General features: G+C 40.7%; 2 protein-coding genes and 1 pseudogene across 2 annotated transcripts; 1 reads left to right on the top strand and 2 right to left on the bottom strand.

The window, feature by feature from the left end:
* Positions 1-5,851: 5,851 nt before the first annotated feature.
* Znf485 (zinc finger protein 485) lies at positions 5,852-16,547 on the top strand. Its single transcript, XM_046458459.2, is given in 7 exon segments — positions 5,852-5,993; positions 6,307-6,382; positions 8,017-8,143; positions 8,602-8,685; positions 15,405-16,329; positions 16,331-16,396; positions 16,398-16,547. Coding segments are annotated over 6 exon segments (1,299 nt in total). The 5' UTR covers positions 5,852-5,993; positions 6,307-6,349; the 3' UTR covers positions 16,462-16,547.
* A 1,887-nt stretch (positions 16,548-18,434) lies between these two features.
* Positions 18,435-20,452, bottom strand: LOC131424688 (pecanex-like protein 4). The gene is made up of 3 exons (XM_058583661.1): positions 20,432-20,452; positions 19,831-19,968; positions 18,435-19,611 (listed from the first exon to the last, which is right to left on the bottom strand). The coding sequence occupies exons 1-3, from the start codon at positions 20,450-20,452 to the stop codon at positions 18,907-18,909; spliced, it is 864 nt and encodes a 287-aa protein (XP_058439644.1). The 3' UTR covers positions 18,435-18,906.
* A 1,354-nt stretch (positions 20,453-21,806) lies between these two features.
* On the bottom strand, positions 21,807-22,370 carry LOC124102208 (proton-transporting V-type ATPase complex assembly regulator TMEM9-like; annotated as a pseudogene).
* Between the last annotated feature and the right edge of the window lie 344 nt (positions 22,371-22,714).

Below are 22,714 nucleotides of genomic sequence, written 5' to 3'. Positions count from 1 at the left end.
CCAGTTAAGACTTTTCTGAGGAGAAAGGGGATACCACTACATCCTTATAAAACAGAATTTTGGTTAAGATAACACTGATTACCTTTCTCAGGGTTCCTTCGGCCTAAAAGGTTGTAAAAAGTTTAAAACTCATTATCATTGGGAAGAGCTCAGAACATACTGTTCACTGTTTATCTTCCTGCCTCTCACACCCATTGTTTCCCAGAGCTTCATTGTTTGCTCTTCTCCTTCCTGGACTCCTTGACAATGGGAAAACATAAACATTTTACGTTTCAGTATTAGCCTTTTCCCATTGTGGTTGGGAAGGGATGAGTGTTTGTTTTGGTAGTATTGTTAGGTATTGGGAGACTCCCCTTGAAGTTAAGTTTCTGTCTCCCTAGAACATATTTTGTCCCCAGGTTATAATTTAACAGTACTGGTGCCCATTACCACATTCTTTGTGACTAGCAGTTTTCACTATCCCATAAGATAGGCAAGTTAATTGTCAGATAATGAGGGTAATGGACACCAATTAAATTTTTTTTCACCTAAATTTAAAGACAACCCTGTGAGGTTAAGCATTCTAGTTCACTCCTTCATCCTAGAGTAGTGGGAAAATGAAAATAGAAGTTGACCCAAGTGGAGTTTATGAAGGGTTAAGGAAAATAATGTTCCTACAAGAGAGCCCCAAGGGAAAAAGCAAACTTTCATCTCTTCCTGGGTTCATTCCCCTGCATTTCTACCTGAAAGGACACTTGTAGAGTCCACACAAAGTCCAAAGACCATGCTGCACACTGGAATCTCACACAAGAGATAATTATTGTCAGTAGCCTGAGGCAAACCAACAAGGCTTACCTTGGAGGAGAGCAGCAGTGTGTGGCACTCATAGTGCAGCTTTATAGTCTGCAAGAGGAATTTCATAAGCTGCCAAGAAGTTGTGTCCTAAACTGGGGTGGGGTTGACTGTTTAGCAGGCATACATTCTTACGGGAAGTTAAACAGCATTGCCTCAGAATAGAAACTTTGGAGCCTCTAGATAAACTGGCTCCCAACCTAAAATGGTGAACCTGATGCCAATATTGATCTGATGCCAATACTGAAAGGCGAGTGACTCACCTGAGACAGAGATTCAACAAGAGATTTTGGGGGGGGGGCTGCCCGAAGGGGAAGGAAAGGAGAGGCAGAGAGCAGAGACAGGAGAGGAGGAGAACAGAAATAAAGAGAGCAGAGAGAGGAGAGAAAGAAGAGTAAGAAAGCAGAGAGGAAGAGAGGAGGTGGCAGAGAGCGTGAGCTTGCAAGCTTGGGCTGAAGAAGGGTTGCCTAGGCGACGTGGCGGGTGCTGATTGGCAGGGTGACTCAGGAAAGGCTAGTGGACACTGTGTCCTGTGGAGATTGGTGGAGAAAAACCTTTGAATTTGGCACTCTTCAGCTTGGCGCCCTTGGGAGAGGAGGGAGAGGGGTAAGGGATTATGTGATGTTCTAGGGAGACAGAAACTTAACTTCAGGAGGAGTCTCCCAATACCCAACAATACTACCAAAACAAACACTCATCCCTTCCCAACCACAATGGGAAAAGGCTAATACTGAAACACTGGGCCCTAGAATTTTACCTTTTCCCATTGTCAAGGAGCCCAGGAAGGAGAAGAGCAAACAATGAAGCTCTGGGTAACAATGGGTGTGAGAGGCAGGAAGATAAACAGTGAACAGTATGTTCTGAGCTCTTCCCAATGATAATGAGTTTTAAACTTTTTACAACTGCCTTCCTGAATTAAAATTTTAATCTATACACCTAGGTCCCTGACTGTCTGAACAGCACATCTGCAGTCTCCAAAGATCAAGTCACCCTCGTTGTAAACTGTAAAACTCAGACTCCTATAATCTGGGGGCAATTTCTGTACCCAGAAAAAGAGCCTTCACGTGCCTGATTGTTTGGCTTCATTGCAGAATAAAAGAAATGCTTTCTGATCCATTTGAGTTCTTCTGTCCTGGTTATTTGAATTTTCATTATGGTGCAAATACTGTGTTGGTTATTTTTGCATACAGGTTACAAAAAAATTCAGATTTAAGAACTAAAAATACACAGCCAAATAGAAGGTCATGGGCCAAGCCAAGAGCCTTAGTACCTTCCCAACATCTATCTATACAGCATGATGCTTTGACTATGTCCCTGCGGCTTTGAAATTTACATATTTTTTCTTTTTCCTAACCTTCTTCTCCCTGATCTTCTCCTTCCTGATCTTCCTTTCCCTAACCTCCCTGCTCCATCTTCTCCTTTCTGATCTACTCCCTAATCCATTTTCTCTGAATCACCTCTTTAAAAGCCCCCTATTCCTACTGATGGGCAAAATCATAGCCTTTGGGACAGGAGTACCCTGTGTTTCTCCTTTACTAGCAAAACAATAAATATTTTTTCTTTTTTTTTTCTCAAAACTGTGTCCTCATTATTAGATTGGCATCAGGGACAAGGACTGAGCTTTTGACAACATAGATTCCAGCAATTAGCCCCAATGCTTTTTAATGTCTGTTTAGCAGGGACTCTGACCAATGCCTTTTTCTAGAATCTTAAGTCCCCAGATAGTATTCTCAAGTGGAAAACTTTCTACCAGTTTTCTCCTAGAAGCACAGGGAGTTTCATCTTTTCTTCTCTCATTCAAAACAAACTTTATTTCTTTCATTTTTGTCTTCTGCCACCATCTGTGGATTTATTTGAATCCATAAGAACCCAGAAAGAAATCACTGAGGCCTCCGATAAGCAAAAATAACCACATGGTTTCAGCACCATTATGAAAATACAAATAACCAGGACAGAAGCAGACCTCAAAAGGATCAGCAAGCTTTCCTTTATTCCAGAGTGGAGTCAATCAATTAGACTCATTTTCTGGGCACAAAAATGGCTGCTGGTTACAGATGGAGTCTTGAGTTTTATAGTTTACAATGAGGGTAGTTTAATTATTGGAGACTGAAGTAGGACATGTTGGTTTGGACAGTCGGGAAAGAAGTTGTAAAAAGCCTGAAACTCAATGTCACTGGGAAAAGCTCTGAACTTGGCCAGAATTCACTGTTTATCTTCTTCCTCTGTTACCCAGAGCTTCACTATTTGCTCTTCTTCCAGACTCATGGGAAAGAATAAAAGTCCAGAACCCAGAGTTTCAGTATCAGCCTCCTCCCTTCAGGACCAATTGTGGTTGGGAAGGGATGAATATTTGCTTTTGGTGGAGATGCTGGGGATTATAAGGTCCTTGCTTAGCATCTGGATGGCCATCTTAAGTGACAGCCACCATCTTAAGAAAAAGTTTCTCTTTCCTGTCCAAGGGCCTTTCTGAGAAAGGCTCACTACTCCCTCATACCAACTCACACTTAACCACCCACATTAGAACCTGCCCTGCTCTAATCCCTGCCCGTATTGCCTCTCTCCATCTATGGAGAGATGTGACTTTATTTGTCAGCTCTTACAAACTCTTTTGTGTATCTCTGCCTGGTCTCCTTCTTTCATGGTTCCTAGCTTTCCTTTCAGGGATGAACCCAGGAAGGGATGACAGTTTACTTTCTTTCCCCAGGGGGCCCACTGTTACTGGGAAAGAGTTTACAAGGAGTGGATTAATGATTGCTTGCTCATCCCCTTCCTCCTGGTCATACAGTTTTTGGGGATTGTCATTTCTTTGTCCTGGGGGTGTCATTTTCCATCTCCTTCACCTACAGCCCATGTAGATTTCATTTGTCAGCAGAAGCAGTGAACTGTGTTCCTTTTTCAAACTCAAATTTTATTCCCATGGGCAAAGAGTGGCTGGAAGGCAGGGTGAAGGCCAGGTCCTTTTTACCCATTTCTCTAAAGACCAGGCAACTTTCCTGGGATTTTTTTTCTTTTAATTTTTCCAGGACTATGTTCCTGACACACAGCAGGATGATTTGCAGCTTCCTGAGGCCTGGCTGAGAAGCAGTACTCCAGAAGGTCAACACTTGATTGAAAGGATTAAAGAAATTAAAAAACAAAAACACAAACCTTTCTTTTGGTGTCCTGCTATTCTAGCACATGAGAGCTGGCACCTTTTTGTACCCTCAATTTAGTTGTAGACTGTTCAGACTCCTTATTGTGCAATTGGATTCATGCCTGTACACATAGATTTCCTTTCAATTTTTGTATCCCTGACAGACCAACTCCAACTGCAAGATTGTGCAATAGTAAGGACTAGACAGATACAGTAAAACATTATATTTTTCTTTCTTTCTTTTTTTTTTTGAGAGAGAGAGAGAGAGAGAGAATTTTTTAATATTTATTTCTTAATTTTTGGCAGACACAACATCTTTGTATGTGGTGCTGAGGATCGAACCCGGGCAGCATATGCATGCTAGGCAAGGGCGCTATAGCTTGAGCCACATCCCCAGCCCAAAACATTATATTTTTCTTAGCTAGGTTTATATCGATAGGTGGTGTTGTGGGACAGACAGATGTGACTGGTGGAGCCACAGGGTTAAGAGAATAATTCTATAAAATGGGCCCACTGTGCTGACCCCCACATGCTTTCCTTTCCAAGAAGATATTTACCCACAGCTCTCTGCCTGGCCTAAATGGACAGGATATATCTCATTCCTCAGCAAACTACCTGTTAACTGCAGGAGAAATTGTGGCCCAGGATAATGTCCATGGGAGGAACTCAGGGGACTTTTACGAACAGTTCCTGAAACTCTGGGAGATAAGAATAGTTTCTCCTAACCATAAAATCTGTAGAAATGTGTGCTTAAGAATCCAATTAGGGGCTGGGGATAGACTTGGGCCAGCGTGTGGGCTGGGCCTTAACACAGGAGTTGTGCAGCCTAAGGCTTGCACCAGCCTGGACACTGAGCTTCTGACCAGTTGGTAGAGTGCTTACCTAGAATGCTCAAAGCTTTGGGTTCAATCCCCAGCACCACCACCATCACACACACACACACACACACACCCAATTAGAATCAGTCAGCATGGGCCAAAGTAACCTAGAGTTAGCATGGCAGTGGGGACTTGAAAATCTGATGTGATTTTGCTGTCAGTCAAAAGTCAAGAGGTGAACATGGATAAAGCTCTCTGGAAACTTCTCTGGAATCCTCAATAAACTGGATTGCAGGACAGGCACTTTGTCCCTCTGGTGTCTCAGAGGACCCACTCTCTCCCTAGAGAGTGTCCACTTTCACTTTCCTATACCTTCAGTAAACTCATACCTATTACTCTGAGTGACATGTCTGCACATTCTGGCTTGGTCACAAGAATGGAGTGATCCACGCAGGAAGCAATCAAGGATACACTAATTTACAACTTTTATAACTCCCTGTAGGAAGGGACAATTTCTGGGGCAGGTTACCTTAGCAACAGATTGGAGCAGGGACAGGCTATCTTGATAAGAGTGGAGGCAGGGCTCCTGAAGGCATTAACATTTCAATTCCTCAGGGGCAGTCTCCAACTTCCTGGATCCAAACTGGCCTCTATTTTCTCCATCTGACAGGATTGCCTATCTACACTGACTGCCTGTTTTTAATTCTGGCTTCAGAAATATCATAGTGAGTCCTATTAATTCGCACAATTAATATATATTAGTACTGATGATGATGATGATGATGATGATAATGCCAGTGCAACACCCAGATCAATTAGTTCAGAATCTCCGGCTGGGACCTTTATTTACTTATTTTTTAATAGTTTAACGTTCTTTGTGGCGCTAGGGACCAAACCTAGGGCCTCACCCATACTAGGTGAACGCTCCACCACTGAGCTACATTTCCTGTCCTCCATTTTTCAAAGCTCCAGGGGTTGATGCCAATCTGGTTTGGGATGAGGAAACTAAGACTTCTGATTTAGACTACATTTCCCAGAGGCCTCCGCGGCCATTTCCGATTCCCCCACCTCCCAGCCCCACAGGCCTGGGGAAGGCGCGCCAAGGCTTTCACCCAATCGCGCAGCTCGGGTGGTAGTCGTCTCTCATCGTTCAGTTCCAGAGTCTGGCCGCCTAGAGAAGCCGGGGTCCTGATCCCCGCCGGGGTTGGCGGGTGCGCCCTTCCTTTTCCTGGGGCAGGTAGGGGAGAGAGGCGGGTTGGGAAGGGCCGGCATGTGTGGGCCAGGCCCCATCGTAGGGGTTCTGCTGCTTAAGGCTTGCTCCCGCCAGGACTTAAGCTTCTGACCATACTGCCCACCTGTGCTAGCAAAGGTGTTTAGCGTGAAGCTCTGTCGTGTTCTTTTTTACTTACCTCACCCTCCTGGTCCCCTGTTTTGGTAGGGAATAGGGCCGGTTGTGGGCTGGTCCTTTTCCTTTCTTCTGAAGGACTTAGAACGACTTTTTCATGCTGCTTTCTTCTTTCTCAGATTGGCTAACGCAGGATTCCCTGCCATTACTTGGAAGAGACAGATGGCGCTAAGACTACCAAGACCCCAGATCCAGGCAAGTTGCATTTTCCTTTTCCTAGGAGATCCCAGTGCATTTCACTGAGGTGAGGTTTATGCCCAGTTGACCTGAAGATGCAGTGCTCTGTGTATGGGCCAAGCTGCTTGAGCCAATACAATTTCTCTCTATTGTTATTCCTTTATTTTCTTCTCCTTTACATAGTCAATCACCAGATTATTGCTGCACTTGCCTTCTACAGTGCTGGAAATGGAAAAGTAGTTGCAGACTTAGAGAAAATGGAAAGTAGACATATTTAGCACTTAGGCTATTGGTGAATGATTGGTGAATCATTCATGAAAGAAAGGCAACTCTCTTGAATTTCCTGCATAAGGTTACGGGTTTCATTCTCAGTACCTCCAAATTGTTATGGGCTAGGCTGTATGGGCAATGACTAAACAGACTCCATTTTGCCATAAGACTCAATGTCATGTAAGGAATGCTTCTCCCATGGGAACATCCCACCTCTGTACCTATCAACAGTTGTTTAACATAGCATGTTTGGCAAGCAAAATGGCAATTCTTATACAATGTAAAATTGTTTTCATTTTTGTTCCCATTTTTGTGGAACAATGTACCCTGTCAGAAAATGATTGTCTAGGCCTTAGTAACCGTTCTTTAACTTGTACTTAACTAGGGTCGTTTTGACTTCTCCTTCTACTTATGATTTTTAGATCTCATGACGTTTATTTATGGTTTTTGAACCATAGCGACAGCCACTTATGATTAATATGGTTTTGAACTATAAAAGGTGTACTCAAACTCTGGAAGGATGTCAAAGGGTGTGTAGACTTGCAGTCTGCCCCTTAGCCCGCCAGCTGGTGGATCCAGACCGCCAACTGGTGAATAAAGATGGTTCCTTCTCCTGCTTTAAGATCTACTCAGTGATTTATTGCAATCTCTCCATAACAAAAGAAGAACAAAACCTCAAAACAAAATATATATAGTAGTACTCTATACAATTGGGAAAATTCAGAGTCATGATGTATGTCTTAGAACTTGACACTGTATCTTAGTGTATATTGAGTTACTGGTTTGGAAAACAGTTTTTTCTCTCTTTTAAAAAATTCTTCCCCAGAGTCAGACCATGCTTCCTGTAAATTTTGAAGAGAAATCCAGTATCATTTTCCATGTCTTTCAGTTTATTCATTTGTTGTTTGAACAAATCCTAAACACTTCTGTGTTGGGCAGTGTTTTAGGCTAGGGAGCCAGCAGTGATCCAGGAAATCCTCACCCCCATGGAACTCACATCTGAGAGGTTACTGACAGTAAATACAAGCCTCTCCTGTCAGGTAATGAGAAATTACAGGATGGAAAATGAAGCAAGGCTCTGGGTAAAGAATGTAATGGAGAAAAAAGAAGAGGCAACAGAAGCAATCATCAATGAAGGGAGAAATGAGTAAAGGCCAGGCCCCCCAAAGCATGATTGTCATGTTGGAAGATCCCATGGTGAGTGTTATAGCCACCCCTCCCAGTTTTCTAGCTTCCTGATTCCCAGGACACAGTCTGAATTACCAGAAGCTGGCCTTGAACCTCTTGCTTTCCTTTTCTAGTGAAGTCATCCTGGTTTAGGCCTCAGGGGTGAGATGTAAACAGTGGTTCCTAGATGAGCAGAATTGGGTTTTGTTTTGCAGGAGTCATTGACATTTGGGGATGTCACTGTGACCTTTACCCGGCTGGAGTGGAGACACCTGGATGCTGTCCAGCAGGCCCTGTACAGGGATGTGGTGATGGAGAACTATGGGAATCTGGTGTCTGTGGGTAAGGATATCTTTCTTCTGAACTCAGAATTGGTTTACTGGACAACTTTGTGTTTTCATGGTGTGGTACATGGTGTGGGATATTAAAAAATCTTAAATGACTTAACAAAACAAAACAAAACAAAACATGGGCTTAGATGCTGGAGTCCTTCCACTCCTCAGGGAGATCAGAGTCATAGAATTTAAGATGGATAACATTGTTGTTCAGACTAGCTCATTTCTCTGACTTTTCATGTTAAAACTTATCTGCCTCCAAATATAAGAGTTTCTCATCTATAAGAAGGACCCAGTTCTAATTGACTTTACCTCCTCTAGTTATGTTACTACATGACTTAGGCATGCTTAAAACTATCTTCTAGGCTTCCCTGACCCTTTAGACCTTCCAGTTTATATTGAGGTCTGGGATGATTCCTTGGGCTCATAACCATGGTCAGTTTGCTTTTCTTTCTCTATGAATAGGGCTTCTCTCTTCCAAACCCAAACTAATTACTCAGTTGGAGCAAGGAGAGGAGCCTTGGATGGAGGTGCAAGAGGTTCCCTCAGGTACTTTTGCTTATATTATTTTCAGGGGAACTTTATAACTGTACTTCATGCAAATACCAGTGACAAACAGCATTTATGGGAGGTGGAGGGGGGTGTTTTGAATGCTTTTGAAATAACTCCTTTTATTTTTGCTGTATAATTTCCTCTCTTCCCCAGATTATTGTGTAGGTTCTTTATATATTGACAGTTATAATTTGGAATTCCTTAGTCTGTCTTTCTGATTTAATTTTGGTTGTTATTTGAAATAGGATGTTTACAATTTAGATGTAATATAAGCTAGCTGTTTCCTCTGGTATTTATTTATTATTTATGTGACATGCTAGCTGAGTATTCTACCACTGAGCCACAATTCCAGCTCTGATATTTTAGTTTTTTATATTTTTTATAGCACATATTATCTTTATTGATTTGATACCTTTGATATTTGTTTTATCAATTTAGAGGACTAATAAATGTTTCTGTATATTCATTTTTTTAAGCACATGGTAGCACACTATGTTACATCTTACTTTTGTCACTGTTTGGTGCTTTGTCCTAATTTTTCTTTTTCTATGTTTCCCTCTCTTTGCTAGAATTTAGAAATGCTTATGGTATAAATTTTGTGCAGTATCCTTCACATACCTTTGTGACACACAGTTTCACTCCCCAGAGGCATCCTGTGTAAGGTTCACGTGGAAATTTCTAGATATGTGTGCTCTGTGTGAAATATATGTTTTTTTTTTTTTTTTTTGCTACAAGAAATTGAACCCAGCAGCGCTTAACCACTTTTGTATATTTTATTTTGAGACAGGGTCTTGCTGACTTGCTTAGGGCCTTGTTAAGTTGCTGATGCTGGACTTGAACTTTGCAATTCTCCTCCTCAGCCTCTTGAGCTGTTGGGCCTTTTAAAAATATTTTATTTTGAGGCTAAGTTGCTGACACTGGCTTTGAATTTGAGATCCTCTTGCTTAGCTTTCTGAACCGCTGGGATTACAGGTTTACACCACTATGCCTCGCTGTATATTCAATTTTTAAGCACATGGTAGCACACTATGTTACATCTTACTTTTGTCACTCATATTTTGGAAATCATTTCATATAGTTATGTCATTTAGAGCTGTCATTTTCTTCCTTCCTTCTGTCCATTCTTCTGTCTGTCCTTCCGTCCTTCCTTCCTTTCTTGATTGAAAGGGTTCTTAACCACTGAGCCACATCCCCAGCCCTTTTTTTTTTTTTGTGTTTTATTTGTGTTTTATTAGAGACTGAGTTTAGCTGGGTTGCTTAGGGCCTAAGTTGCTGAGATTGGGTTTGAATTTGTGATCCTCTGCCTCTGCCTCCTGAAATGCTGGGATCACAGGCATGAGCCATCATGCCTGGCCATATTGTAAATTTTAAGAAAGGTTTACTTAGTATTGTCTTTTACTTTGTATTGTCAACTAGAATGGTAATGATGGTTATGTTGGTCTTTTTGCATCTTTAGAGGATTGTGTCTAGGATTCTTCAGTTGAACTGGCTGTTAGGTTTGGTTACCTATATGTATGTAAAGGACATTTAACTCACAACTTTTATTTAAAGAAAAAGGTGTATTTATTTTTATTTTTAAATTTTTATTTATTTTAGTTTTTGGCACCTGGGATCGAACACAGGGATGCTTACCCCATCCTTTTTATTTTTTATTTTAAGACAAGTTCTTGCCAAATAGTTTAGGGCCTTGCTAAGTTGCTAAGGTTGGCCTTCATCTTGACATCCTCCTGCTTTGAACTCCCAAATTGCTAGGACTACAGTCGTGTGCCACTGTGCCTGGCCTTCAAATAATTCTTTTGCTTATATTATTTTCAGGGGAACTTTTATAACTGAACTTCATGGAAAATACCAGTGACAAATAGCATTTATGGGAGGTGGAGGAGGGTGTTTTGAATGCTTTTGAAATAATTCCGTTTATTTTTGCTGTGTATAATTTCTTCTCTTCCCCAAATTATTGTGTAGATTCTTTGTACATTGACAGTAATAACTCAGTATTCTTTATTCTGAGTTGTATTCTGATCCCTCCAAGAAATTTTTATTTCTTCAAATCAAGCATAATTGCTGATTTTGTTAAGTGCTTTTTCAGCATTTATGGAAGTAATGTGTTTTCTCCCATTTGTGTTAGTATGGTAAATTTCATTTTCAGTTAGTGACCTTGCATTTTTTTTTTCAGAAGTTCATTTGGTCATGGTGTATTACATTATTCTAATATACCAGTGGATAATCATGTTTGCTAATCTTGTATTCAAATGTTTATACTGATATTTAAATATACTTACATTTTCTTTTTAATTTTTAATTTTTATTAAATATATATTTTTTAATTGTAGTTGGACACAATACTTTATTTTATTTATTTATTTATTTATTTATTTATTTATTTTTTTTTTTTTTTAAGAGAGAGTGAGAGAGATAGAGGTAGAGAGGGAGAGAACTTTTCAATATTTATTTTTTAGTATTTGGCGGACACAACATCTTTGTTTGTATATGGTGCTGAGGATCGAACCCGGGCCGCACGCATGCCAGGCGAGCGCGCTACCGCTTGAGCCACATCCCAGCCCCTTATTTATTTATTTTTATGTGGTGCTGAGGGTCGAACCCAGGACCTTGCACGTGCTAGGCGAGCACTGTACCACTGAGCCACAATCCCAGCCCCACATTTTCTTTTGTTTTTGGTGCTGGGGATTGAACCCAGGGCCTTTGTGTGTGCCATGTATGTACTCCACCATTGAGCTAAGCTATTCTCCGAGCCCTTCCTTTTTTGTTGTTGTTCTGGAGTGTAATTTAATAATCCTGAGTGGCTGGGATTACTGGTATGCACTACCATGCTCAAGTTTTCATTAATTTCTTTGTTGGAGATCAGTGATTATTAAAATTCTTGCATGTATTAAATTACATGTTGGAGTAAAATTGTTGCCCCTACCTCTTTATTCAGTGTGTTCTCAGGTGTGCTGTTGTGGTTGATGTGAGGATCATGCTATGAAAACTGTTCCTATAGAGTATTTCATTGTTTGGCTATACTGCAGTTTTATCACCTATATTTAGGCAGATGTTAGGGATTTTCTAGAATTTGTCTATTACAAATTCTATTCTCTATCCTTGTTAACACTTAATATTGTCAGTCTTTTGAAGTTAATCATTCTAGTTGGCTATGCAGTGGGTTTAACTTTCCATACCCATCCATTGTGGTTTTAATATCTATACCTTTGATATCTAATGAGATTAAAGACATTTTTAAATGTCTATTGGCTATTTTATTAAATAGTTATTCAAAATTCTCATTCTTTTTAAAATTTTTTTAATTCTTTTTAGTTATGCATGATAATGGAATGTATTTTGACATATTACACATACGTGGAGTATAATTTCCCGTTTTTATTGTTATACATGATGTGGAGTTATGCTGTTTGGTTATTCATATATGAACATAGGAAAATAATGTCCAATTTCTACTGTCTTTCCTTTCCCTATTTCCCCTCCTTTCCTTTCATTCCCCTTTATCTAATCCATTGAACTTCTAGTGCCCCCGCCCAGCTTCTATATGTCAGAGTGAACATCTGTATATCAGAGTTAGCATCTATATATCAGAGTGAACAGTCTTTAAATAAATTTGTATTTAACTATTGCACTGATTATTATTTCACTTAACTGACTCTGAGTTTAAAAATACATTGTTGAGCTGTGTGTGGTGGCACATGCCTGTTATCCCAATGACTGGGGAGATTGAGACAGGAGGATTGAAAGTTCAAGGCCAGCCTTGGCAATTTAGTAAGACTTTATTTCAAAATTAAAAAAAAAATTGTTTTGAAAGTTCTGCTTTAATCCCCATTACTTATTTTTTAAAAATTTGTCCTCATTATTTAAACATGATAGCAGAATGCATTTCAACTCATTGTACATAAATGAAGCACAATTTCTCATTTTTCTGGATGTACATGATGCAGAGTCACACCATTCATGCAATTATACATGTACATAGGGTAATAATGTCCGTCTCATTCTACCATCTTTTCCACCTCTACACCCCCTCCCTTCCCCTCACTTCCCTCTGCCCACTCCAAAGATCCTCCATTTTTCCCTAGCCTCCCCCCATTATGGATCAGCATCTGCATATCAGAGAAAACATTTAGACTTTGTTTTTTTGGGGGATTGGCTTAATTTGTTTAGCATAATATTTTCCAACTCTATCCATTTACCTGCAAATGCCATAATTTCATTTTTCTTTAAGGGTGAATAATATTCCACTGTATATATGTACCATATTTTTTTTATCCATTCATCTGTTGAAGGGCACTTAGGTTGATTCTATAGCTTAGCTATTCTGAATTGAGTTGCTAGAAACATTGATATGGCCACATTACTGTAGTATGCTGTCAAAATGCCCATTTTTAATTTTTAAAAAAATATTTTTTAGCTGTAGATGGACATAATACCTTTATTTTTATCTTTATGTGGTACTGAGAATTGAATGCAGTGCCTCATATATGCTAGATAAGCGCTCTACCACTGAGTCACAACCCTAGTCCCCAAATACCCATTTTTGATTACGTGTGTGGTATCATCCCTCTCTCTGGTTTGTACTTTTACAGTTGATGGACTTGTGATGAATAGAAAATTTTCCCAGTTTATCATTCATTCCCTTTTTTGTCATTGATTTTTTTTTTTTTTTGGTGTCTGCTTTTTTAAAACAATATTTATTATTTTTGTGTTCTTCCTGTTTTTATTTCCTTTCCCCATGTTCATGAAGGAATTATACTATGTGATTTTTAGAAACTTTATAGTTTGTCTTTTTTTTTAATATGTATTTTTTTTTAGCTGTAGATGGACAGAATACCTTTATTTTTATTTTATTGATTTATTTTTATGCAGTGCTGAGGCTTGAACCCAGTGCTTCATATGTGCTAGGCTACCACTGAGCCCAAACCCCAGCCCTATAGTTTGTATTTTACATTTAGATTTATCATTCTTTTAGAAAGGATTTTTGTGCATTGTATGGAATAGATTTCATGTTTACTATTTCTCCCCAAAAATGTGTTAATGAAGAGTTTCCTTTTCCTCATCAATTTGTGTGCTACCTTTGTCACAAAGTGTTCATGTGTGTATCTTTCTCTTCATATAACTAATTTAACTTCACCTATTCTGCAATTAGTACCTTGGAAATTTCTCTAGTTAAATCATTACACATTAAATGTATAGGGGGCTGGGGATGTGGCTCAAGCAGTAGCGCGCTTGCCTGGCATGCGTGCGGCCCGGATTCGATCCTCAGCACCACATACAAACAAAGATGTTGTGTCCGCCAAAAAAAAAAAAATAAATAAATATTAAAAATTCTCTCTCTCTCTTTTAAAAAAAAAAATGTATATATATCATCACAGAGCTGGATTTTTTTCTTACCGAGGTTTACCTTCAACTTACATTTCCTTGAAAAATAAGTCTTAGTGTTAGTATATGATGTATATAATTTTTCTCTAGAGTAATAAACATATAAATACAAGTAAGGGTATATAGTGGACATAATATCTATAGGTATAATATATACAAATACAATATCTATTTATCTATATTATTTTGTAAGAAAAATTTGTTTTCATGCCAGGCACAGTGGCACACGCCTGTAATCCCAGTGATTTGTGAGGCTGAGACAGGAGGATGGCAAGTTTGAGGCTAGCCTCAGCAATTTAATGAGACCCTAAGAAATTTATTGAGATGCTGTCTCAAAAAATAAATAAAAATAGCTGGGATATAGCTCAGTTATTCCCTCCGTTCAATCTCCAGTATTCCCCCTCACTCCCCAATGCATTCAGTAAAAGAATTGGTCAGTGATTGTTGATTTCACAAGTTTGGCTGCATTAGTTTTTTAAAAACATTCTTGTCAAAATCATTTTGCTTAGTTTCTGTTGGTCTGTTAACTGTAAGCAGCTAGAGGAAAATTACATAGTTCACCTCATGTTAGAAATTTAGATTGTTATAATAAATTCTTGGCCTGAGAACTGTTTTGTTTCCTTAATTTTTTTGTCCTCCAAGACAGTAAATTTGGCATATTGTTGAATTCTCAGAGAAATGTAATTTTCAAGTTCTCAAATATCCTACTGACAAGAGTTTAGTTATCATGGCTTGCTTCGTGCACTTGGTTTTCCTCCCAAATTTGCATTTATCCTCACTTTTTTTTTTTTTTACATAATACCTTTTATTTAATTTATTTTTTATATGTGGTGCTGAGGATTGAACCCAGGGCCTCACATGTACTAGGTGAACGCTCTACTGCTGACCCACAATCCCAGCCACTTTTTTTTTTTTTTTAGTTCTAGTTGGACAAAATACCTTTATTTTATTTCTTTTTATGTGGTGCTGAGGATCAAACCCAGCACCTTGCATGTCCTAGGTGAGCGCTGTACCCCTGAGCCACAACCCCAGCCCCTCTCACATTCTTTTTCTTCCTTTCCCTCCCCTCCCCTCCCCTCCCCTCTGCTGTTTTCTGTGTTATTTTTTTTATCAACCTCTTAGGTGCTCATTGCATTCTCTATATACATGTTTAAAGTTCTTCTATTTCTTCCTGAATCCTACTTCTCCTGTCATTACTCTTGCCATCTCAGCAAGAATCACAAATGAGACACATTGATAATTTACTTATCTCTTAGTCATGGAGAATAGAACATTACTCTCATCTTCAGTTTGCTAATAAAGAGGACATTTGAATTCTTAAAATTTTCTTTCAGTCCAAGAGTATTGGCCTAAAACAAAGATGTCAGCCCTAAGGCAAAATCCTTCTGAAGGATCTGTTCTTGGAGAGCAAGCAAAAACTCTCATGTTGGAAAGAGGCCTGGATTGGGAGAGCAGAAACTCCACAGAGAAGAAATCCTATAAATGCAAGGAATGTGGGAAAGTCTTCAAATATAACACCTCCTTTATTAGCCACCAGAGAAGCCACACTCATGAGAAACCATATAAATGTAAAGAATGTGGGATAGCTTTTATGAGCAGTTCATCTCTTTTAAATCATCATCAAATTCATTTGGGCAGTCCACCTTATAGATGTAGTAAATGTGGGAAATTCTTCAAGAAGCCATCAACATTTATTAACCATCAGAAGAATGAATCTAGAGAAAAATCCCATAAATGCAATGAATGTGGAAAAGCTTTCAGAAAGAATTCTATCCTTTTAAGTCATCAGAGAGTTCACACTGGCCAGAAACCCTACAAATGTGAAATCTGTGGGAAAGTCTTCGCTCAGAATTCATCCCTTACTCAGCACAAAAGAATACATAGTGGAGAGAAACCTTTTAAATGTAATTCATGTGGAAAAGCTTTCAGGGATAGATCAACTATATTGCAACACCAAAGAATCCATACTGGTGAGAAACCATATATGTGTAATGAATGTGGAAAAGCTTTTTGGAAGAGCTCAGCTCTTAATAATCATCGAAGAATGCATATAGGAGAGAAACCCTATCACTGTAATCAGTGAGGGAAATCTTTCAGGTACCGCTCATCTTTGATTTATCATCAAAAGACTCATAGTGGAAATAAACCCTATCAGTGTAAAGACTAGGAAAGCTTTCATGAAGACCTCACCCTTCCTGGACATCAGAAAATTCATACTGGAGAAAAATCCTATCAATATAAGAAGTGTAGGAAGTTGTTGGCACCACTCAGGTCTTATTGAGCATCAGAGGCTGCATACCAGAAAAAAACCTTACAAATGTAATGAATGAAGGAACGAGTTCAGCCCTTAAACAACATAAGAAAATTCATAATCAAGAAAGAGCAGTCTAATGTTAGTGTGGTAACTCATGCAGGAGTGGTTTATTCCTTCCTATCATTAGAGGAGACATTCAATAAATTACATATTTGAAAAAATATTCTGTGTTCCTCTGGGAGAAGTTACTTGTGAGGATGTTCATTGTAATGTGGTTTGCAGGAATGAAGTATTTGGAATCTAAGTATCTATCAACATGGGAATAGTTACAAAAGAATACTGTGTACCAGTTGAAACAAATGGGGTAGAGCTCTGAATAGGACCTTGCAAAACTTGCAAGCTTCCTGCCTCAGCCTCCCAAGTTATTGGAATTATAGGCATGTGCCACCACATCTGGCTTAATATAGTTTTCTAAAACAGAAAATTTAGAAGCTATAAAAATCAAACAAAAGATATATTTTACATAAACACTAAAAGCTGTTCATGACCAGAGACTTCACAATATTAAAACACGAAGAGTCAGAAATGGGGAAAGTATTACCACTACATGTTTAACAGATACTAGATCCACCATGCGGCCTGCGCAATAGTTTCATTAATGAGGTTCTTGGCATAAAGTTAGTTAGAAGAGATCGAAATAAAACACACAGACTCAGTTACCTTATTTCTATTGCCAGGTCCGAGACGGCTCCCCTCTCTGGCTCCGACCTCTAACCGCCCAGCAGGGCAGCAAGGATTACTCAGGGCTAGCAGGAGCGAGAGAGAGTGAACACGCCAGGGAGTAGCCTTTTATTGGGGAACAAGAAATTCAGGGGATAATTCCATCCAATGAAGGTTGAGGGGGGACTGCACTCCAAGGTCAGGGTCAGTGATTGGGCCCCCGGGGTCAGTGGTCAGTCACACCCCCACACGGACGGGTTCTTTCATCAGGAAAGGGCCGGGAAAATTCCGACACAGCCAGAAGCCTCAGACGCTTAACGGGAGCCACCCAGTCACGTGTCAGGATGGCTTCCCACAACTAGAGAGAGCTTAGAAATATGTGAGACAGGGCTGAGGCTGTAGTTCAGCGGCAGAGCGCTTGCCTAGCATCTGCAAGGCACTGGGTTCGAGCCTCAGCACCACATAAAAATAAAATAAAGGTATTCTGTCCATCTACAACTACAAAAAAAAAATAAAAAAAAAATATGTGAGACAAATCCTAGCAGAGATGTGGTCTTGGAAACTATTGTGCAGTTATCAAGAAAGAAATATAAATGGTTAAAATAAAAAGAAATGGCCAAATATAGTGATCTGTGAATCAGATTTGGGAGCATCTGTTTGGCGAAAATCAGTGAAACTATCTTGTGCTTTTAAGGGTACAAGAACTTTGGTATATTTACATATTATTGAAGGAATTGTGAATAATGTGCTTGGTGGTGAGAAGCATAGCTTGACTTACCCACTTTGCCCTTTAACTTAACATTTCTTTCTACTTAGTAATATCTAATAAAAACTAAAGATGGTAGCTGGACGAGGTGGCGCACACATGTAATCCCAGCGGTTCAGAAGGCTGAGATAGGAGGATTGCAGGTTTAAAGCCAGCCTCAGCAAAAGCAAGGTGCTAAGCAACTCATTGAGATCCTGTGTCTAAATAAAATACAAAATAGGCTTGGGATGTGGCTCAATGGCCTAGTGACCCTGAGTTGAATCCCCGTTACCCACCCTTCTAAAGTATTTTTACTTTTCTTTTGAAAAGTTGAAGTTGTTGTAATGCTTGTTTTCAGGGCAGTGGTTTTATTAAGATACCTGCATTCTTTGTGCTACCGTGCTATTATTTATCATTAAGTCAGGTTTTTATTTTGGGGGATGAGTACCAGGGACTGAACCCAGGGACACTTAACACTGAGCCACAGAAAGATGGGGTCTTTCTGAGTAGCTTAGAGCCTTGCTAAGTGCCTGAGGCTGTCCTTGAATTTGTAATCCTCCTTCCTTAGCTTCCTGAGTGGTTGGGATTACAGGAATGGGCCACCATGCCCGGCCAAATCAGTTAATATTTTTTTTTTTTTTATATTTTAAATGTTTTTATTTTTCTTCTATAACAAACTAATTTATAAATCAATATTCCTCCTATATAACAAAATTTCTAGTCATCTTGAATTCACTCAACCTGTATAATATTTACACATATAACTTTTAAATTATTCTTTCCTCATTCTCCTCAAGAAAGTTCCATTGTTTTCATAGGTTTTGGCCCAGTTATCTTATAGATTCTCAATGGTCTTTCTTTAAAATGAAATACAGGATTGAAAAATAGTTTACTTTTCTTGAAAAAGGAATTTTCCCCTTTCAGTATGATTTAATTATTACTTTTTAGCATAAATGTTTTACATTGATTACTTCTAAGATTAATCATAAAAACAACCCATCACCCAATGATTTGGGCATGATTTTTAATCCAGATTCATTTTTGTAAATACTAGCAAAAGCTCTCTTATCAGGTATACATAAAAACAAAGCAAGTTATAAAATATTTGGTAGGTTTTTTACCTGTGTGCAAGATCTACAGAAACAAAGAAAAAAATATAAATGGGTCTCATAAGAGGAGTGATTTCATAAGTATCCTGAGGTTGGAAAGTTGCAGTCTCTGTAGCTGTGTTCACAATTAATGAGTATTCTCCTATACAGAGTGTTATCCATCCAAAGACAAATAGAGGAGCAGTGCCTCCTATACTGCCATACAGCAAGGTTATTCTATTTGGAAGCAGATACCTTGTTCCAAGAGCACATACTAGCCCAGGAAGAACAGAATGAAAAACTATATTGGCTATATATTTCTTTCCAGGAATTAGAAATTTGACAGTCTCAGCACCAGCACAGCTTGTAAATTCATGCTCATCTTCCTCTGCTAAGATATCTGTAGTTAGCATTCTTTGTACTGTTGCTGATTTGTTTTGGGCATATAAACTTGTGAACTGGATGACAAATGCAGTGAAAAGCATTAGTCCACGTGAAAGTGATGCCGTATAATAGTCTTTCAGGATTCCCAGCTGGTACAAAAGTGTTCCTATTCCACCCAAAACCCATGGCATCAGAAAAAGGATAATTTGATTAACATATACGTAAGGAGGGGCATAAAAGCCTAATCTGAGTCGAGGGCCTCCTAGAACAGTCTGTGGAAAGCGCTTCAGAAAGAAGTCCTGTTTGTAATCATTCAGCAGAGGCACATCTGGACTCATCCTTCTCACGCAGGATTATTCTGAAAATCACATCCTTTTCTGTAACCAGAAGTCTCATATTTATCCAGATAAGGTATGGGCCAGATTTAGCCTGAAGGTCACAGTTTTCCAGCCTTCACTGAGTAAAATAAAGATTTTCCACAATTCCCTCGAATCACTCGAGGGAAGGGGCGGCGTGAAGGCAGCCTGGAGTCTGCATTTCTGCTGGTAAACCCGGGTAAGCACTCCCACCTGGAAGCTGGCTGCTGCCGGAAGGCGGAGGCAGAGAAGCTGCAGCGGTCCCACAACAAGATCCCAGAGAGGCCTCCGCAGCCGCTCCCGGTTTCCATGGCTCTCAGTTAATATTTTGATGGGTTTCATTTGTATGAACTGACAGGAAAAGATTTCTCAGACATTAAGAGGGAAAAAAAAGCCAAATCACAGAATAATGGTGTAGTACCTGTTGCATACATTATTACTTGAGCCTTTATGACAAAAAAATATATCACTGATAGAGTTGAATTGGCCACTCAAAAAGTAATTGGTGAAAACTGGTTAAGCTGCTTTGGATAAGTTTGACAATGTAAATATATATCTGTTAAATACATGTTCTTATTGATCCAGAAATGCCACTCAAATTTAAGGAAATAGTCTAGTGTACAGAGATTGCATTGCTCATCAATGTACTAGTTATAGTAAATTCCTAGAAAGAGGCAGGAAAAACATCTTAGCAGGGAAATGTTTAGTATCAAACTTTTGTAGGCTTGGTATTCCTAGTGTCTCTTGAAGAATAATAATCACTCCAAACTTAGTTTTTTATTTTCTTATGTGCAGGAAGCCATCCGTGAATTACTTGAGGGTCTTCTCTCGCCATGGTAGCCAGGGAGATTTAGATTTGGCGTTTCGAACTATCCATAGCTCTTCCGTGACAATAGATCGCACAATATCTCTGCTCTATTAGGAAGATCCCTCATAGTAGCACCCGAGATGGACATAACCATAAGGGCAGCAGCTCCCAGAGCAGGCAGAATGCAAGCAACTGGGGAAGCTCTGGGGGTGAACTGTGATTTTTAGGGCCCAGAGTGACTAGTGCAGGACCATGGCTGCTGCAGCTCTTGGCCTGGTGGGACTTGGGCTAATGTGGCTGTCCTCAGCCTGGCGGGTTCCAGACAGGACTGCCAATATTCTAACTTAAGATGGACAAACATGAAAAACACTCAAGACAGAACGGTGCCCAGGGTTGGGACCCCCAGGCTGCAGGCAGGATTTCGGGTCACTTGGAATGCACAGAAGGGCCATGCAGCAGCGACATGGCAAGCTCTGCTTGCCATACTTGGGATTTCTTTCAGTTCCTCCCATCATTGCTGGGGCGGACCTTCTAGCCACGCCCTCCAGCTTTGCCCTGTTTTCTTTTTTTAGAAATAAAACAATTTAATGATGGCTTCCTTGATGTACAGACAACTCTAAGACAACAGAGGGACAAAGTTTCTCTCCATGCACTGGGACAATGAAATTCAGGGACAACTGGCAATCCAAGGATAGGAGTTTTGGTATTAAAGTCCACTGTCCGGCTCAACAACTGCAGACACTGGGGAGGGCTGAGAGCCTGCCTGGACTCCTGGTGTGGAGTGGGGAGGCAGGCTGCAGAGCAGGCAGGATGCACGGGCACCGCCATGCATCCGGGACAAGGAGGCCAGGGAGAAGGAGCCAAGCTCCCAGAGTGCCCTGAAGACCTCCATAAGCTCAGTGGCACTGGCTAGACTTGGGCAGAGGTACAGGGGCTGGAAGGGAGGTGGGAGGAAGAGCCGCTGCAGACAGGAGCACTTGCCGAATGCTGGGCCCTGCTCCCACCCAAACACTGAGTTCTTGATGACACAGCTTCATCTTGCAAAGGGCAATGACATCCCCAAGATGTGGAGCCAGAAGGGACAGATGCTGCCCGACCCTGAGGCCACCTTGGATAATCTTCATTCCTTTCTGGACTTCCTTTCCCCTCCCCCTCTATCTCAAAGATCCGAGACACAAGAGATCAGAGACCCATCACAGTCCCTAATTAAAACGGTGGGGTACAACATTTCCAAACAGGGAGACGGGAAAATGCCATGAGCCTTTACAGGGAAGACCCAGGGAAGATTGGCTGAGGCAAAATAGAAAGTGGCCCCTGGCTCCTTGCAGCTCTGGAATTTGGCAGCCACAGCCTGGGTCCTTGACCTGACGGAGCTGCCCCTCTAGCTGAGCATTTTGTGCGGATCGAAAACTGTCTTTCGCTGCTCCTGCACCTGCAGCTTCCACCACTGCTGAGCACCCTCCACAGCTCTAGGACTGTGTTTGGGGGTGCGAGGGATGCAGCAGCGGCTGCCAGGGACCTGTCAGGGACAGAGCATCCTCATTCTTCTCTTCATTGTGCAGTTGTTCAGTGTAAGCATCTGGTTTTCCAATCAGAGGGTCCACCAGCATCAGGAAGGCCATGTACAGCAAAAGGGCCCCCACCACGGACAGGTAGACTACTTGCACTCACATAGCAGGCACTAGGCTTCCATGGCCAGGCACGGGCATGGGCTCCACCACGTGCAGGCAGTTGCAGTCCTTCTGAGATACATTCTGGTTGTAAATGTGCCCACTGATGTTTCTATAAGGTGGACAGATGCATTTGCACCGGATATCTTCAGAACTCTTGTTGGCTTGAGCTGGGGACACCAGCAAACCCCCGACCAAGACCACCAAAGACAGAAGCTTCATGCTTATCAAGCTTGCTGAACCAGCAAGACTGGACACCTCCTGAGGATACAGCCCTCTGGAGCCCCAGATGCTCCGTCAAGGCAGCTCAGGCCCGACTGGAACTCTAGGTGTAAAGTCTGGGAGCCCAGATCCGGCAGCGAAAGCCAGTGCCCTCGGCGCTCAGGAATTTGGGGCCGGATTGGGACCCTGCGGGGGGGGGGGGGGGGGGGGGGGGGGGGCCGCCCCCCAACAAGCCCCAAGTAAATACCCGCACCCCTCCCCCAACATTTAAGGAATGTCTCTGTTCCTTAAAGAGGAATGCCCAGAGGCAAAATTTTCTTTCATGTTTGCAAATAAATACTTGCTAACCAGGGTGGGGGTGAGGGGGTCGGGGTGGGAAGAAAAATTTAACAGGCAA

Source organism: Marmota monax, unplaced genomic scaffold (genome assembly GCF_021218885.2).
Source record: "Marmota monax isolate L192 unplaced genomic scaffold, Marmota_monax_Labrador192_F-V1.1 WCK01_AAM20220418_F8-fsc00161, whole genome shotgun sequence".
Lineage (NCBI taxonomy): Eukaryota > Metazoa > Chordata > Mammalia > Rodentia > Sciuridae > Marmota > Marmota monax.
This window is presented reverse-complemented; position numbering and strand designations above follow the sequence as displayed.